General features: G+C 56.3%; 2 protein-coding genes across 8 annotated transcripts; both read right to left on the bottom strand.

Annotated features, from left to right (window-relative positions):
- Positions 1–295: 295 nt before the first annotated feature.
- LOC121362853 (regulator of cell cycle RGCC-like) lies at positions 296–3,662 on the bottom strand. Of its 3 annotated transcripts, none has more exons than XM_041484736.1 (5): positions 3,507–3,662; positions 2,755–2,910; positions 2,206–2,286; positions 1,839–1,901; positions 296–820 (listed from the first exon to the last, which is right to left on the bottom strand). In XM_041484736.1, exons 2-5 carry the CDS (start codon positions 2,906–2,908, stop codon positions 813–815), a joined length of 306 nt encoding a protein of 101 aa, XP_041340670.1. In that variant the 5' UTR covers positions 2,909–2,910; positions 3,507–3,662; the 3' UTR covers positions 296–812. The 3 variants fall into 3 exon arrangements, with proteins under 3 accessions (XP_041340670.1, XP_041340667.1, XP_041340666.1); XM_041484733.1 differs by lacking the exon at positions 296–820 and adding an exon at positions 899–1,071 and having other exon boundaries at positions 2,755–2,943; positions 3,507–3,597; XM_041484732.1 differs by lacking the exon at positions 296–820 and adding an exon at positions 904–1,071.
- A 2,358-nt stretch (positions 3,663–6,020) lies between these two features.
- On the bottom strand, positions 6,021–17,801 carry ARHGAP36 (Rho GTPase activating protein 36). 5 transcript variants are annotated; one of them, XM_041484582.1, is made up of 11 exons: positions 17,077–17,801; positions 14,709–14,878; positions 12,956–13,018; positions 10,915–11,171; positions 10,176–10,371; positions 9,596–9,651; positions 9,288–9,438; positions 8,682–8,830; positions 8,143–8,313; positions 7,587–7,684; positions 6,021–6,692 (listed from the first exon to the last, which is right to left on the bottom strand). In XM_041484582.1, exons 1-11 carry the CDS (start codon positions 17,382–17,384, stop codon positions 6,554–6,556), a joined length of 1,758 nt encoding a protein of 585 aa, XP_041340516.1. In that variant the 5' UTR covers positions 17,385–17,801; the 3' UTR covers positions 6,021–6,553. The 5 variants fall into 5 exon arrangements, with proteins under 5 accessions (XP_041340516.1, XP_041340520.1, XP_041340517.1 ...); XM_041484586.1 differs by having other exon boundaries at positions 10,915–11,133; XM_041484583.1 differs by lacking the exon at positions 17,077–17,801 and adding an exon at positions 16,382–16,496.
- Positions 17,802–17,804: the final 3 nt, after the last annotated feature.

The following is a 17,804-nucleotide window of genomic DNA, read 5'->3' as shown; positions in this document are numbered from 1 at the left end:
TTGGAAACAGGAGCCCCGGAGCAGGGCCCTCCATGCCAGAAGGATGACAGGCAGTAGTCCATGTCCCTGAGCAGGTGGGGAAAGGCACAGACTCTGTGCCCTCTGCCACTCCCCACTGTCCGAGCACCATGGGGGAGGCAGGACAGGGGATTCCTGACACTCCTCTTTAGCCAGGCACGTGCTGCTGAACTTGCTTCCCTGAGGTTTCCCCCTTCTCCGATGCCAGTCCCACCAGCTGGCAGTCCCAGGCATCCCTGCTCCCACCCTGCCAATGGGAAAAAGATGGACACAGGCAGAGGTTTAAAATCCTGTTCACAGAACCATGTCCCCTCTGTACAGCACAAAACATATTTTTTACAGTATTTACAGCAGCAGCTGGGGCAGAGGCACTTGGGGGGCAGAGAGGGGCCCGATTTGGGGCTCCCCATGCAAAGCAAAGGTCAGCAGTGACAGATGCCACCAAGGAATCAGGCTTCCCAGCCAGGGGGGGATGCTGAGATCACGTTGATGTCCTGCAAGCTGATCTTCCCCAAAATCACGGTGGGGGCTTCAGCAGCAGCCCAGCTCCCCCCTCAAACCCCTTGGTCCCCAGAGCCACCAGACTCCACGCGGGCAGGGCCAGGTGCCTGCCCAGGGCTGTCCCCTCCTGGCGCTGGCAGGGCCTTGCCACCGTCGTCCCGTGGCCGGGTCCGTCCCCACTGCCCGTCCCTGTCCCCGGAGCCATCCCCACCCCAGCCAGGGGTGCAGAAGCAGAGGCAGCATCAGGGAGACTCAGGGCTGGGGCTGCTCCTCTCCGGATTCCACCGCACAGCTCACATCTCTGCAGGATGACACAGAAGATGGTGACAGTCTGCAGGGTTAGAGCAGAAATCTGGGGCAGGGGGTCAGCTCTGGTCCCCTCCCTCCCTCCCAACAGGGCTGGGGCCTGCAAAGGAACACTTCCCACCAGCCACCTCATTTTGGACACCAGGGATGGGAACAGATAGCAGAACTGTGCCTTACAAAGTTTGCGTGGGGGGAAATGGTTTTTTAATCAGGTTCTCTCTGCCTCCAGCCCGTCACACAGGGCCCCTGTGGGAGGAAGTGGGCTCTGCCTCGGTTTCCCCAGCAAAGCAGCCATTGGGGAGCAGCCAAACTCTCCAAGGCTGCTAGGTACAGATGCCAGAGATGCCCAGCACAGCATCGTCCCGCCTCACAGGGACACCCCCAGACTCTTACCAGAGGGAAACATCTGGAGGAGGAGAGCACGACCAACAGCCTGGGACTGCCCTCCCTGCCACCACACAGGCCCACTCTCCTCCCTCCTGATGGGGTAGGTTAGGATACACCACAAGGGAAGATCCCTTTTTTCCTCCTGCTCACCTTGCCCCCAGATAAAGCGCAGCCTCTGAGCTGCAGCCGGAGGGAGGCTGCAGGCAGAGAGCCATAGGTTTCTGTATATCTTCCCCAAAACATCAACAGCTCTGCAGGTTGTGCTGTTGGGCTTCACTGCCAGGACTAACCCAGCCTTCATGTCCCCAGTCCCCTCCCTCAGGCACCAGCATTGCACCTCATCTGAGGAAACTGAGGCAGCAGAGGGGGAAGACACTTAAGCCATGGAATTTCTTCCCAAGCTGAAAAAGCTGGAAGAGGGAGGTGACATCCATGAGCCCCTCCCCAAAAGGAAGGATGGAAGGGTTCCACCACTGCAGCCAAAATCAAGTTCCAAGTCCCCTGCAGTGGGACCCCCCAGGCAGAGGAGGTGCTGGCCAGGCTGTGCCAAGTCAGGGGCAGGGGAGGAGCCCCAGCCCAGGTGTCCCATCCTGTGGGAAGTGCAGGGATCAAGGCTGGGCACGTACCCTCCAAGGCTTTATCCAGGTCTGCGATGAACTCCTCCAGCTCCTGCGTGTCTCCAAGCTTTGCTAGTGGGGAAAAACACAGTCAGGTCTTCCCATTCCCCCTCTCACTGGGGAGAGGAGAGACCCCAACCCCCCGTTCCTAGCACAGCTGCTCCAGCTGTGTCTGACCCAGCCAGTCCAGCCTCAGCTGGGAAAATCCCAATCTAACTTCTGCCCCTTCCAGGCTCCTGCCAGGACACAAGGGCTCATTCCCACTCTGTAGGGCCCCATTGGCACCCCCCCTATCCAGGGCTGGCTGTCATTGCCAAACCCAGCTGAGCACAGAGAAGGAAGCCCTGCAAACCCCTTTGGGTAGGGCCAGGCTCACCTTTGGTGGGATAAGTGTCAGCTGGGCTGTTGAGGTGCTCCTCACTGGAGTTGAGGCTGCTTCCTGGGGACATGCTGGCACCTGCGGAGACAGAGCATCAGTCCTGGCCTGGGCACAGGCACCTGATGAACACTTTGCAGGAACATGGCTCAATCACACCCATGGCACAGAGTGGCACACTCTTGGAGACCCCATCTGCTTCTCTCCTGCTTCTAGGAATGCTTGGAAAAATGGAACTGAGTTGCTTTCTCAGGTCAAAGAGCACCAGAGGTTGTCTGGGCACAGTTACAAGGACAGGGTTACTACAGAGAACTGGGTTATCCCCAGCCTCTCAGGGTTTTGCAGCAGCCTGCCTGGCATAAGAAGCCCTGGCAGATGTTGGCAGGTCCTGGGCCAATATCCAGTGGTCATCCCCCCATTGCTCATCCAGCCCACCAGGCTGAGTCAGGCAGCGTCAGCAGGAAGATGTGCTCCATGCAGGAACCACAGAGCTTCCCACCCTGGCAGACACCATCCTCCCCAGGGCTCCTCACCCCCGCCCAGACTCACTCTCCAGCTCATCGATGCCACTGTCATACACACTCTGTCCCGCCTTCCTCTTCAGCTCCTCCAGGTGCTGCTGGTACTGACTGGCAGGGCCACGTTCAAAGTCCTCCATGACTTCGTCGAACTCCCTCAGCAGCTCACTGAGCTCCTCAGCCATCGCTGGGGGCAACACGGGGGTGTTGGGGTACCCACCTGGCAGGCAGGGCCAGCAAGAGCCTCTTGGGAGCAGCCCAGGCTGGGGATGGGGCAGAGCCAGGCTCCAGGTCCCGGCTCTGCAGGCAGTGGCCAGCACTGGTCCGAGCACAGCCGGCTCCTCAGACAGCTCAGCCTTCCCTCCAGCTCACCCCACAGCTGGGCTTGGGCCAGCCCAGTAAGAGCTGGTCCTACACAGGCTTGATAGAATCCCAGAAGGGTTTGAGCAGGAAGGAACCTTAAAGCCCATCCCATTCCACCCCTGCCATGGGCAGGGACACCTTCCACCAGCCCAGGGTGCTCCAAGCCTCAGTGTCCAGCCTGGCCTTGCGCACTGCCAGGGATCCAGGGGCAGCCACAGCTGCTGCGGCCAGCCGGGCGGCACATGGAGGAGCGGAGGGCACAGTCCCCGGCCGGAGCAGTCCGGGACCCCCGGCTCCATCCCGCTCCCGGGGGTTGCCGGGAGGCTGCGAGGGGACACAGGAGCGGAACCCCTCGCAGGTTCCGAGGAGGCGGCATCCCCCGGTTCGGTTCGGTTCGGCTCGGTTCGGTTCGGCACTCACCGGCTGCTCGGCTCCCTGCGCTCGGGTCCCGGCGGCAGCGGCGCCTCCTGCTCCGCTCCCGCCGCTTTTGGCCCCGCACCGGGGGCTGGGCGGGGTCTCCAGGAGGCTCCGCCCCTCAAACGGCGGCGCGGGACCGGGGGACTCCCGGCGTCACCCCCAAACACCCCCGAACAAACACCCCCGAACAAACACCCCCGAACACCCCCTAACAAACATCCCCGAACAAACACCCCCGAATACCCCCTAACAAACACCCCCGAACAAACACCCCCAAACGTCCCCTGCCCGGTCTCACTCCTGACAAACCCCGGACAGAAGGTGGAACACAAGGTTCGGGCTCAGCTCCCAGGGAACAAGGGACAGATGGGCTCAAGCTGTGCCAGGGGAGGGTCAGGTTGGATATTGGTGAAAATTCCTCCGTGGACAGGGCTGTCCAGCCCTGGCACAGCTGCCCAGGGCGGTGGTGGAGTGCCCGTCCCTGGAGGGATTTAAAAGCCGTGTGGATGTGGCACCTGGGGACATGGGTTGGGGTGGCCTTGGCAGTGTTGGGGAATGGTTGGACTCGGTGCTCTTGGAGGGCTTTTCCAACCTCAACAATTCCGCAATTCTCTCCCACAGGTTTTCCAGAGAACTGTCAAGCCCAGAGCTCTGTGTCTGGGCCCTGCCCTGGATCCTGGTCAGCAGCATGAGGGAGACACAGGGGTTTAAAGAAAGAGGAGCTCGGCCTCTGCTTTCTTTCTGTTGACTCTAAACCCGCCCTTGAATCCGAGCAGCCGGTCCCACTCCTGCAGATACTCCCTGTTGTACCCTCACACGAGCCCTAGGCCTGGCTCTGCCTGTGAAACCCCACTGGTCTGAGGGGCTCAAGGGGGCTTTGGTGGGGCTGGAGCTAAAAACCAGCCAGAACCACCCCAACAGCAGCAACTGCCCTCAAAAACAGCAACTGCTCTCTAAACAGCAATGACCCCCCCCCAAACAGTGACCAGCCCCAAAACAGTGACCAGCTCCTGACAGCCACCAACCCCCCAAAGCAGACACCCCCAACAGCAGCAACCCCTCCTGTGCCAGCACTGGGGATAAGGAAAGATCAGGACAGAACCTTCCCTATCGTTTCTGAGGTGACCCCCAAGGCTTGCAGGGGCAAAAAGCCGCTGAAAACAGAACCTGGAGCACGACAAAAGCCAGCCAGCCCCTCCAGAGCGGGTGCAGAGCCACGCCAAGGCTCCGTGAGGGAGATGTGAGCTGCCTGGGGAGGGGGTTTATTTCGTGAGGGCGGGACAGAGCGGCTCCGGGCCGGCCCCGTGCGCTCCTCAGCGCTGCTCCGCCGAGGCCGATCTCTGTGCAGCCGCAGGAGGCCGCGGCCAGGCCGGCGCCGGGCTGCCCTCAAGCGGAGTTTCCAGCAATATCCCATCAGCACTGCCAGGGATAAACACGCTACGGCGACTTTGATGGTTCTGGAGTAGCCAGAGAAAGCTGGCACTTCCCAGTGAGCTCCCCGTGCCCCCCTGCCCCCGTTGTGGTGCTGGGAAAGTGAAATCCAACAGCACTTTTCCTGCAAAGAGCTGCCTCCTGTGTCAGCATCCTTGGTCCATCCTAGAATCGTGGAATCACAGAATGGCTTGGGTGGGAAGAGACTTTAAAGTCCATCCCGTTCCATGCCCTGTCCTGGGCAAGGACACCTTTTACCACCCGGGCTGCTCCAAGCCGCATCCAACCAGGCCTTGGATGCTTCCAGGGATCCAGGGGCAGCCGCAGCTGCTCTGGGCACCCTGTGCCAGTGTTTTACCACCCTAGGAAGGAATTTGAAAGGCTGGGGGCTGCTCTTGCAGCAGGTACAATCCCACCCAGAGCAGTGGCTGGGCACAATGTTGGTTTCACAGCTGACACTTGAGTGTTCCAGTGGCCTCTGGAACCTTCCACAGACTCATGGTGTCCCAAATTTATCTGCTCCTCCAGACACAACAACTCTGCTGCTCTTTGGAGCTTATCAGCTCCCAGGGGGTCTCACCAGCTATCTCACACCACAGGCTCCTCCAGGAAATGCTTCCCCACCCATTCCTACTGTTCTGATCTGCAGGGAAGGGACCTTTGCAAAATAAGAGCCCAGCCCTGAGCAGGGCACCTGAGAAGGTCTGGACGCCTTCAGACCAGGACTGGGTGCAGGCTGTGGTGGAATATGGAATACTGTTAGCAGAGGCACTGTTTGGTCCCCAAAAGTGCCCTGCTCTGGCTGCCCCAGCCCTGGAAACATTCAAGGCCAGAAGGCCAGGCTGGATGGAGCAGCCTGGTGCACTGGAAGGCTTATGCCAGGGCCTCACCACCCTCACAGGGAAGAATTTCTCTGAATATCCCATCTAGCCGTGCCCCCTGGCAGTGGGAAGCCATTCCCCTTGTCCTGTCCCTCCAGGCCCTTACAAAAGCATTTGGATACATGGATAGATGTCACAATAGGACACGAAATAATGTGGATACTGCAACTTCAAGGTGAGAAGAAGAAGAAGGAGGGAAGTTTATTTCTTGACTCTAATATTTATAGACTTTCAAAAGTGACAGTGGATTGGAGGATGAAAGTGCTACCTCTCCAACGACACTAGACAGTCCATCAAATTTCTCCTCCTCTAGAGAAGAATGTAAAACAATAATTATTTACATAAAAGTGCGTGAGAAACTTCATTACAAGAATGTAAACATCAGAAGGCTTAGAAGAACTTAGAAGAACAGGGTCACAGATAAGGTCCCTCTGAGCCATCCCTTCTCCAGGCTGAGCAGTCCCAGCTTCCTCAGCCTGTCCTCCCAAGAGTGCCCACAGGTCTAGGGATGGAAATCCATTCCCCGAGGTCCTGTGAGAAGGAGGTGGCAGGGGAGGGCTGTGCTGAGGACGTGGCAGCAGTTGGACACACAGGGAGATGCCAGCCTGGCAGGTGACTCCCGAGGACAGCTCTGCCCCCAGGGCACAGGCACAGGGGCTGCCCCCAAAGTGAGGCAGGGGCTGGGTTTTGCTGGAAAAAGCTGCCTGTTTTTTTTCCAGAGAGCCTGGCCAGGGCTTGCTAGATGCCAACATCCAGGTTTAGGAAGGAGACATTGCTGTAGAGCTCCGAGGAGACCGAGCCTCGCTCCAGGCTGTGTGTCCAGCCGGGCAGCGCGGACAGAGCGAGGTCCTGCCCGGGATCCTCACACTCTGGGCTCCTAAGGAAGCAAAAAATAGAGAGATGCTGTTTGCAAATGCTTCTACCACCTACTGCACTCCCAAATGGGCTCAAGCAGTGATCCCAAAGATTGCCATTTCCAGAAAGTCCCAAAAGGAATGTGAAGGCAAAAAAGAAGCTGTAGCATGGATCACAGAATCCTGGGTTTGGGTTGGAAGGAACTTTGAAGAGCATCTAGTCCATGGGCAGGGATACCTTCCACTAGACCAGGCTGCTCCAAGCCCCATCCAAACTGGTATGGAAGTGGCCTGTGGTCTGGGAAAACCCTTCCCACAGGACAATGTTTACTGAAGAGTCATCAGCTCTACTGAAGGCTCTTGAGCATCCCCTACTTCCCAGGATCCCCTGTTTTCAAGCATTTCCTACTTCCAACCCCAGGGAACAAACCTCCTCCTGCATTATGTGCCATGGTGGACCCAGCTTATGGGACGTGAGGTCCTGTCAGCCACCATCCTTAACCTTAGGGAAGCTCCTGTTCTGAGCCTCAGTGGGACTGTCCCATCTTGCACCCGAAATGTGGATGTATGGACAGAGCCCCACACAGACACACAGGGCAGGCAAAGACTGCAGGGAAACGTGGACACCAAGGATGGAGGAGGTTTGGAGAAGGCTGGTGGTGGAGCAGGAATCAGCATGTGACACTGAGAGGCAGGAGCAGGGGAGGGCTGGACAGGAGCCTGTGTGGATACCAGAGCTCTGGAGAGAGCTGGGACAGGCTGAGGGGCAAACAGGGAGAGCAGGGAGCTCTAAGCGATGGGAAGGATGGAGTGTGAAGGGCTTTTCCTGGGGAGCTCGTCACCAGAGTGCTGGAGGAAGATGAGCAGGGCGTGCTGTCACTTGTCCCTGTGCCCTGAGGAGCCCCTCGGGCACTTACGGCATGTCAGGGAATTTCCTGCGCAGCAGGTACTCAATGACATCAGGGTCTGTCTGGAACAGCCTCCTCAGCACGTCACACTGCATCTCTGGAGACACCTGGGGAGACACGGCCACTCTGGAGACACCTGGGGAGACACTCATGGGGCCCCTCTCGGACGGAGTCCGAGCAGAGACACCCAAGGAAGGACCCCAGGACGTGGTCACAGACCCAGCGTGTTGGTGTCACACCCCACACACCTCCCAGGGTCTGCAGGATCTCAGCCCCTGCTTTCCCCCCATTATCCCCAGTCCTTTGGCTCCCTGCAGACCCCAAAAATTGCTATAAGGCTTTTTGGGGACACGAAATGTCACATTCCAATAGACCTGAGGGAACTCTTACTGCTCCCTGCGAGTGCCCTGTGGGAGGGTGGAGAGAGAATGGAGCCTTCCCAGAAGATGGGCACAGACCAAAGTGTGCCTGTCTGACAGGGACAAAATCCTTCCCCTGCTGCTCTTGTGGAAGAGTTCAGAGGGAAGGAGGGGCTGGAGGGGCTGCCCTGAGGAGCCCCATATACCATGAACAGGGAGTGGTGGTGCTCAATCAGCCTCTGGAGCACCAGGATTATGGCAGCACTGTCCTCAAAGTTCAGGGCACCAGCATCTTTCTCTCCAGGCTTCTCCTTCTGCAGGATGTTGGGACCAAAGACTGTAGCCAGGTTTGACACTGTCATTTTATTCCCTGGGATCTACAAGGAAGCACAAAAGGAGCCTGTGGACTGTGGATGTAGTGGCATGGGATGTCCCAGGATATCCTCACCCACCCCAGGGCAGGAACACAAGGGTGAGGTGAGGGTGAGATGTTGGTCCGGGTCCAGTCTGGTTCTCTCTGAGCTGGTGGCAGGGCCAGCACAAAGGGCTTGAGGTGCTGGAACACACACTCATCCCATTCCCACCTGCCTCACCTTCCCACCTTTCCAACCACAATGACCCTGGGATTCTGTGAAGGATTTGTTTTTTCCCAAAGCCTTCACCCAGGCTTGCAGCAGCTCCGCTCACTTCCAGCCCCAGCAGCCCGAGCACCTTTCCCCGGGCAGCTCCTCTGGAGCAGCCTTACCTTGCGGCCCTCGGGGTCCCAGGAGCTCTCAGCGTGCTGGGCCACCTTGGCCAGGAAGCGCAGGAGCCGGAGCAGGGTGTCACTGTGGCACGGGGGCAGCAGGAACAGCAGCAGCTGCAGGGTGTCCAGCTGGGCCGGCCCCTCCAGGGCTGGGGAGCAGCTGTTAGTGAGGGTCCCAGCCCACCAGGCACTTCCAGCCCTCCTCCACATGCTTGGGAATGAGCTCTGGTGGGAGCCAGGCTGCTGTGCCACCCTTCCTCCCATGGGATGGAGAACCCAGCAAAGGCTGTGGTGTTGCTGGATACTGCACAGCCCCACAGCCACAGACTGTCACAGACCAGAGGGATTTTTATAGTCCAATTCAAAGGAAATCAAACAAAATCCCCACCAAACCCACTGAATACGCTACTGCGTGTGGCCAGAGAGCACAACACCCATCCCATCGCTGTCCAGAGGCTTTGGAAAAGAAGGATGGTGAGGAAGGATCCATTCCTGGCAGTGTCCAAAGTCAGGTTGGACAGGACTTGGAGCAACCTGACCAAGTGAGAGGTGCCCCTGACACAAATCCTCCTGTGGTTGTGCAGGATCTGCTCCACAGGTACTCACTAGCTGTGCTGAGGAAGGCTCCATAGAGCTCTCTGGGAATCAGGGAATCTGGCATATCCCGGAGAAACTCTTTGAGCAGGGCAGCCACATCATGAACACTCTGATGCTCATCCAAGAAAACATCCAGCCCTCGGTCAAACTCTTCCCTCAGCTTGGAGATGGAAGAAATGGGAAGGATGAAAATCACAGTCAGTTCTAGTCTGTTTCAGATCTCTCCACACCAATGTCAGCTCTATCCATTCCCATCTACACAAGCCTCTATCCCTGACAAGGCACAGCCAGAGGATGCAGTGAATGCCCCCCTTTACCTGCTGGACTCTTTTCTTGGAGCTCCCGACACGGAAGATGCCAACAGTTTGGAGCCCTGGGGGACAGAGAGGTTAATGCTGTGCATTCCCATGGCTCCCTGCCACTCTGGCTGCTCCTGGGAGCACCTCAGCACCATGTAGGGCTTCTCCTGCTTGGCTTTCCCTTCTCCAGGCAGTGAGGAAAAGGAAAGGCTGTGGAGCCATGAGATTTCCTTGGATTGCCTGTGGGAAGGGAGGAGATCCCATCCCTACAGTCACTGTGAGCGAGGGCTGGATGTGCAGCAGAGGCTGAGGCACCAAGGGATGGTCACTGACACACACAGCAATATTCCCTCCTCAGTGACATTCCCCTCTGGTGCTGCATCCAACCCAGAGGACTCTCCACAGGAGGCTTTTTTGGGAGATGCCCTGCCCCAGGACTCACAGAAGCATTCAGGTGGGGAAAGACCTCCAAGAACATCGAGTCCAACCTTCGGGTGAATCCCACAGTGCCCATTAAACCCGGCCCTCCTGCCCCCTTGGGGGTGGCCAGGCCAGGATGTCCTGGTGGCCACACACAGGGAGTTTTTCCAGCCCTTACCGTGTGTCTCAAGGTGAGTGCAGCACCTGTCCACAATCCGTGGCACCTGCCAGCTGATGGGGTTCAGGCTCAGTGGCTTCTTCTTGCCCCGGCTCCTGCGAGGGTCCAGCTCGTGGGGGTGTGAGAGCTGCAGGGCCTCCAGCAGCTTGGACGCGTTGTCACTCAGGTCCGTGATGGAATCCACGGACATGGCCCCCTGTGATGGAGCAGAGGGTGTTTGCAGGTGGCAGGAATGACCTCACAGATCCATCACTGCCGTGACCTCACGGGTTTCTGGGAAAGGGCAGCATCCAGTGCCACTCCTGCCATGGGCAGGGACACCTTCCACTATCCCAAGTTGCTCCAAGCCCCATCCAGCCTGGCCTTGGACACTTCCAGGAGTCCAGGGGCAGCCAGAGCTGCTCTGGGCACCCTGTGCCAGGGCCTGCCCATCCTCATGTGGAAGAATTCCTTCCCAACATCCCATCCATCCCTGTCCTCTGGACCCTTAAATGTCCCCCCTGGTAACCTCAGCTCCATAAGAGCTGTGCTAGTGAAGCCCTCCCAGTTCTCACAGTCCATCTCTGAGGGGACTGGGGACATCACCAGGGGACGTTTCCCCAAGCAGAGACTGTGACCGGCCCAGCTTGGGACACAACCAACTCAGTCAGTAAGAAAAAATCCTGGAAAATCCCATTTATTGCCGAATTCAGAAGCCCCCCTCCCACAGCACCACCACAGCCCATTTTGGGGACCGTACCCTCCGCTGGCTCCAGGAGCCCTTGTCCACAAGAGCTGGGGAAAGCGGCTCCTCTGGGCAGCCCCCGTCGGGTGCTCGGATACAGCTGGTGCCCATTCCCAACCTCTTCTGCCTCTGAGCCCGGAACCTCGTCACCGTGGCCTCCACCTCCAGGCAGAGCCGCCGGCTCTTGCCCACAGCCTCTTGCAGCTGCCGGCAGGCGCGGTCGTTGGCGATGACCTGGGGGAGCGGGACCCCGAAGGTGTGGGGAGAGCACTCTGGGGGAAATACGGGAGCAAGGGACAGGCATTGCAGTGAGCGAGCTGCACGGATGAACCCCGCGTGCCCTGCCCCCAGGAGCACCCGGAGCGCATGGTGCGTTCCCAAGGAGCCAGGCAAACCCAAAGGGAGCTGCTCCTCCTGGAGAGCAGGAAAGGTGTGGTGGGGTGCCAAACAGCCAAGGGGGAGGGCACGGCATGGAAATGGGGTGCTGGGGGGAGAGGGAGGAGACACAGGGCCCTGGTCTCCATCAGCAGGCTTGTTGGAGCCCATCCCAGTTTTTCCTGTAGTTTCCTTCCTTTAACTGGCTACAGCCCCATGAAGATGCCATGGCATCTATGAAACAACAACTTCATAAATCACCAAAAGATCCTTTCCAAATTCTAACTGTGAGAAATGGGTTTGTAGAGAATTCTCAGGGCCTGACAGAAGGTCCACACAGTATACATCCATATGCAGCCTTTGAGACAAGAAATGTTGACTTCGAAATACCATAGAATAAGACAAATATTGTTGAGAGAAAAATGGAGCTAGAAAAAAGTTTCAAAAGATGACCTTACAAAAAATAGTAGATACTTTAGAGAAATAAAACTATGAAAAATGCATTATATTAGGACCATGAGGGGTAACTTGAGATTATTAGCTTTAAGGCATCTACAGCATAGCACAGCAAAAAGCTGATAGGCCAAGAAACACTCATAGTGCATTGTAATTAGGAAGTAGTTGGCTTCTGATGGTGATGGCGTGAATTATAACATCGATATTGTCTCACCCTTCTCATGAGACTGAAAATAGAATAAAAGTTTTTAAAATGCCTCTCAGTTGTCCCATCTCTAGATCAAGAAGAGAGTACTGTCCAACAAATTGGTGCCCTGTGTGAGGAGCAGATCACTCAACTAAACTGCCAGACCTGCCAGAAAGGCCTGAGGTCATTTTTGTAAAGTGTTGTGGAGAGAAGCACAAATCCTGGGATCATAACTCTTGCAAGAAGAGAGAAGTTGGATTTCTGTCCTTGTCACTGGCTCGATGAGGACAGAGATCCGACAAGGACTTGCTTGTTGTTCAACATCAGGTAAGCCTCAGGGAACAGGTTAGGACACAGGATGTCCAATTTGCCTAGAGATGTTTATAAAAACCTTAAAACCTTAAAAATCTGGTCAAATCTAATTCCTGTAATGTTTCAAAATCTGAGTTAATGGACTTACTATTATGCATTCAGAAGCAGCTTCCAGCTATGGATGAAGCTTCTTTGTTATCACTCCCTCTTTGGGAACTTTAAGGACTGAAACTATACAACACTTATACCATAAACAGAGATCAAACAGCTACTAAGTTGCTACCAGCATGTGGTACAATGATTGATATGTTTAAACATTCTACTAAACACTCTAAGTAAAATATGAAGCATTAATTTCAGTAGTTTCTTTTAACGGGTTTTGTACTGGTGTGGGGAAGCTCATTCCCACCTGGCTCTGCTCTGGGATTCTGTGTACCCCAGGGTTGTCAATGAGGTCCTTCAAGGGATGCTAAGATAGAACTGGAGGTAGCAAGATTGGGGCAAAATGGGCAGAAAGACACATTTGTAGGTGTTCACCTTGAAAATGCATTGCACATATTCCACACACCTTGCCAGACTCCATCAAGCTTGTGCCATTCCAAGAAGAGCAGAACAACTGTGATGAAGCACCCTGCTGGATTCTCCCATCTCTCCCCACCCCTCCAAAAATCACCCATTCCCCCTGAGAGCAGGGACCAAAGCCCAGGTAAAAGTGAGGCTGCTCACCTTTCTTCTCCTTCGAGAAGCTCTCCAGCTTCTGCCGGATGGATTTAATGCCTTTGGAGCCATCTGGGAGGAGAAGAGAAGGGGAAGGTTCAGCACCAGCGTCTTGGGGCTGGTTCAGAATAGGCTCCCTGTCCCTCTGCAGCCTCCAGCCATGTGACACTGCAGTGACAGCCACGGCCCTGAGGGGATCCAGGAGTCCCCTGGGACACACAGTGGGCAGCAGCTGCCCGGGGAACAGCCCTGGAGATGGACATCACTGCCTGGATAACATTCCCAGAGACTGGCACCATCCTCTGTGGGTGAAGGGGTGGAGGGACCCCATGGCTCTACATGAGCAGTGAGACCCAGAAAGGCTTTTGGGAATGTTTTACAGAGCATACACTTAAAAAGTTGAACAAAATACCATCACAAATCCCATCCCACTCTGTAGGACTCCCACCTCACACATCCAGCAGCAGTGAACTGAGAATTCACTCACTGCCCACCCTAAATCCTTCCAGGACACATCACCCTATTCTGGCTCATACTCTTCATTCCTGAGGAATTCTTTTCCTAGGAACAGCTTATATCTTCTTGTTTGGGTTATTTTGTAAGACTTAGAGGAAAGCTCTGACAGCTGGAATGAGGAACATGAGTGTAGAAGCCAACATAAATTATCCAGAAGCACACTGACCAACCAGGAAGGAAATATTGGGGTTTGGGGCTTTTTTTGGCACTGCACTGGTCCCTAGAGGAGCTGCTGCTGCAGGGTGTCACTCCAAGCTGGATCACAACAGTCCAAAATAAAACAAAATAGAAAAGGAATCAGGATGTTTGTGGTCAAAGTCCTTCAGGGCTGCAGCCCTGGAGCAACTGGGAGTTCTGGGAAGGAGAGGGGAGCTGTGCTGGACTCTTCATGACACCATTTCATGGCATGAAATCTTTGGGATATTAAGGTGGGAAGCCAGACTTGGGTGTCACCTCAAGCAGCTGGTGCTCAGTGTGAGGCTGGGCACTGGGAGATGCTCCGTCCCTGGGAGAGGATCCCAGAGACACTGGGAACCTGGGGCCTCCATCCTGCCCTGGGGTGCTGGGAGTGGAATCGGGGCTGGAGACCCCCAGGCTCCCTCTGCACCCCCAGCCCCAGACCTGGTGAGCTGGTGGCATCCCCTGCCCTGCTGGGATGCCAAAATATGGCCCAGGACACAGGAGGCACATCAAGTGGATTAGAAGTGAATTTGGGAAGGAGTCTGGGAACCACAACTCTCTGGGTTTGCTGGTGGGGGACACAGGCAGCCCTGGGAACCCTGACAGGGCCTCTGTTCTCAGTTCCTGTGGAGCTCCTAAATTTATCCACCCTTTTATGTGCCAGTGCATTATCCACTCTCCCACAAGCCCCTTTCCAGCATCAGGACTTAGTGCTGGCCATGGATCCAAACAGCAAATCCCATCCCACCCCAAGGGCACTCAGACAATCCCAGTGGAGACCTCGCCAAGCTGTCACATCTGGTTTGGGTTTGGGGGTTGGAGGGTCATGTTCTCACACTGCTGAGGACACGCAAACCCCTCCATAGGCTGATCAGGCCTTTGGGGCTCAGAATAAAGCAGGAATGAGAAACAGAATGGACCAAAATGTCACAAATGTCTTTCCGTAACCATCGTCCCAGACTGTGGTGTCGGGGTGAGCAGCATGAATGGCTCAGCCTCAGCCCCCCCCTTGGCAGGAGCCTCCTCTCCTGTCCTCTCCCATCCTGTCCCTCCTCTCCCCCTGTACCTCGGTCCAGGCTGAGATGCCCCACGGGCAGCCTCTCCTGCAGCTGGAACAGCGCCAGCTCCTGCAGACTGGCCCTCTCCAGCTCAGACAGGCTCTGCAGGGCCACGGGCTGCATCCCAGGGCTGGGGCCTGGCACAGGGGGCGAGCCAAAGGTCCTCTGGAAAACACACCTGTGTGAAAGGAACACATGGCAGCGACACCTGCTTTAGGAGAGAAACTGCTGGGAGCACCCCAGGGAGTCTTTGCAGGAGACATTTGTCACTCTGTCACCTCTGCAAAGAGCCAGTAGGGCTGCAGATGCCCACCAACCACATCATCTCACTCCAACCTTCCAAGCAAAGGCCTTGGAGGCATCAGTAGAAGAGATTTAGATTTGATATTGGGAAGGAATTGTTCCCTGTGAGGGTGGGGGGGTGGCAGCGGGTGCCCAGAGCAGCTGTGGTTGCTCTGTCCCTGGAAGTGTCCATGGCCAGGTTGGACAGGGCTTGGAGCAGCCTGCACTGGTGGAAAATGTCCCTGCATGGAAGGAGACAAGCTTTAAGATCTCTCCCAAATTCTATGATCTATCTCTTTTAAATCACAAACAACTGCATGTGACCAGAGGTGCCGAAGCCCTTTACCCCAGGCACAGGCTGGACCACAGCCCATGGCACACCCTGGACATCCCACCTCCTCTCCCAGAGCTCTGGGGAGCCCTCCCTGTTGTGTGCAGGCTCTGGGGGAGCCCGCACAGGGACCTGGTTCCTCACCCCACACTGACCTGGCTGCCTCCAACTGGTGCCACCTCCTCCTGGTGCCACCTGTGCCACTGCCCCAGCACTGGCACCACCTGGCACAGTCCAAAGAGCAACAGCAGCCCCAGAGAGAAGGGAGGATTGAGGTCAGAGTACGGGCTCTGAAAACAATCTCCCCAAAGAGACTTAAGGCAAGAAGGAAAAATAAATGCTGGAAGTCTCAAGGGATGCAGTGAGATCCCCAGGAACGGGACAGGGCTCCTATGTCAGTCTCTGCCACCCCCCTCCAGCCCCTGAGACTGGTTCCTTCTGGCCAGGTTTGAAATTTTAGTTTCTAAAGTTTAGAAATTAGGAATTTAGAAATTAGAATTTAGAAAGTTACAAGACTTGAAGAAGAAAACAAATATAAAGGAGTTGTTCAGAGTTCCCTGTAAGTGGACATTGAAAAGGGAATTCAGCTACATCATAGAATCCCACACTGGTTTGGGTTGGAAGAGACCTCAAAACCATCTCATTCCACCCCTGCCATGGGCAGGGACACCTTCCACTGTTCCAGGTTGCTCCAAGCCTCATTCAACCTGGCCTTGGACACTTCCAGGGATCCAGGGGCAGCCACAGCTTCTCTGGACACCCTGTGCCAGGGCCTGGCCACCCTAGGAAGGAATTCCTTCCCAATATCCCATCTATCCTTGCCCTCTGTCAAATTAAAGAGGCACAATGCAGGGATTTTTATAATTTCCATCCTGCTCCCCTGGGACAGCATGGGACGGGAAACTCCTTGGCTGCCACAGGTGAGAGCATCTCCACATGCCAGGGACAGCTCCCGTGCCTCTGCTGCCCTGGGAGCTGCCAGCAGGGCGGGAGCAGCTCTGCTGTGCATGGATGGATGGATGGACGGACGGACGGCCAAGCCCCCAGAGACACACTGCAGGGAATTACCTTTGTGCAGGTGAAGCTCCACACTCCAGCAGAGCCCACGGCCACATCCCCAGCCTGAGCAGAGTCCTGGGGGATGCAGCTGCCACGGGGTGAGGAGGAGGAGAAATCCCAGTCACGAGAGGGAGCAGCAGAGGGAAGGCAGGAAGGAGAAGGCCGGACAAGCTGCTGCTTATCTGCCCAACCGCAGGCGCCACTCGAGGGGCCCTGGGACGTGCCACCACGACTGGTACTGCCAAAGCTCATCCTCCAGGAGGTAACCCCAAACACCAGTCCCGCTTCTCACGCCAGGTATGGATTTATGTCCCTGGGAACAGCTGAGATGGGGACCAGCACCTCCAAGCCAGAGGCACAAGAGCAGTGTGGGTGTCCCTGCAGGGGACAGGGATCGGTGATCCCTGTGAATCACCACGGGACAGGAGAGCTCACTCAGCCTGGGCAGGCACCAGGCTCCCCACAAGGAAGGAAATGCTGGCCCACAGCAGGGGCAAAGGCAGAGCCCCACACAAATCCTCCTTTGGAGGGGATGCCGGAGCAGGAATCTCACTAACTCAAAAACAGAATAGTGCTTATTTCAGGAAATCTCATGGGGAAAGCTCAGCCCAGCTGCCCCCTCCATTCCCAAGGAGCAGTGGCTGCTCCCCCAGTCTCAGCTGCAGTTTCTCTCTTCCCAGCTAGAACAAAGGACCCACATTTACCTTGCCTGTGTCCTCTTGCAGCAGCACCAGCAGCTCCTGGAGCTCCTGGCTCTTCCTTTGGGACAATGGTTTTCACAGCAGCATCTCCTCAAAGGCTCCGGGGGCCCTTCCAGCCCACAGGCAGGAGGACAAGCGGGGAAGTGACGGAAAGGAGCTGCCACAGCCGAGGGGAGGAGAGAGGGGATGAGAATGTGAATTTTCTGCCAAAGAAATGAGAGCCAGAAACAGCGTGTGGAGAGAGGGCAGGGCTGGATGGAAGGAACTGCACTTCCCACGCTGGACATGGAGCTTTGGCAGGGATTGCTCATTGCTCAATCCCCTCCATCCTCAGCTTTCCCCACTCCCATCCATGGGCAACCAGACACCCCCGAAGCATCAGCTGTGCTGGCAGGTGAAACCTGAACTATGAACCAGCTGCCTGGGCTGGTTGGGGAGGGCCAGTGGCTGATTCCCACCTCAGCTCTCCATGCAGACCTTCCTGGTGCTCCACCACAGCATCTTCCCCATGACAGAGTGTCTGGCAGGGTCTGGCACAGGCCACATCCAGGGTCCCTGCAGAGCTCTGCTGTTGAGGAACTCACAGACCTCCTCGGTGGATCTACAGCTTCAGTTGTTCCCAGAGGGTTACAGACCTTGGAGAGTCTCCCAAATCTCTACCAACACCCAGAATTGGCACTTCTTGCCAATTACCACACCCATGAGCCCTTTGGGGCCACAGCCAGGTTCCT

This window comes from Pyrgilauda ruficollis, unplaced genomic scaffold (assembly GCF_017590135.1).
Source record: "Pyrgilauda ruficollis isolate IOZ18807 unplaced genomic scaffold, ASM1759013v1 scaffold67, whole genome shotgun sequence".
Lineage (NCBI taxonomy): Eukaryota > Metazoa > Chordata > Aves > Passeriformes > Passeridae > Pyrgilauda > Pyrgilauda ruficollis.
The sequence above is the reverse complement of the archived record's forward strand: the minus strand, read 5'-3'. Positions and strand labels throughout refer to the sequence as shown.

Excerpts from the sequence above, each read along its gene's own strand:
- LOC121362853 (XM_041484732.1), bottom strand. The coding sequence starts at position 2,908 with ATGGCTGAGGAGCTCAGTGAGCTGCTGAGGGAGTTCGACGAAGTCATG. Across the intron at positions 2,287-2,754 it reads TGGCATCGATGAGCTGGAGA|GTGCCAGCATGTCCCCAGGA; the intron begins GTGAGTCTGGGC and ends CTGTCTCCGCAG. Across the intron at positions 1,072-1,838 it reads CCTGGATAAAGCCTTGGAGG|GGGCCCTGTGTGACGGGCTG; the intron begins GTACGTGCCCAG and ends TTCCTCCCACAG.
- ARHGAP36 (XM_041484582.1), bottom strand. The coding sequence starts at position 17,384 with ATGAGCAATCCCTGCCAAAGCTCCATGTCCAGCGTGGGAAGTGCAGTT. Across the intron at positions 8,831-9,287 it reads AGCCTTCCTCAGCACAGCTA|CCCTGGAGGGGCCGGCCCAG; the intron begins GTGAGTACCTGT and ends GCTGCTCCCCAG. Across the intron at positions 7,685-8,142 it reads ACCACCACTCCCTGTTCATG|GTGTCTCCAGAGATGCAGTG; the intron begins GTATATGGGGCT and ends GTGTCTCCCCAG.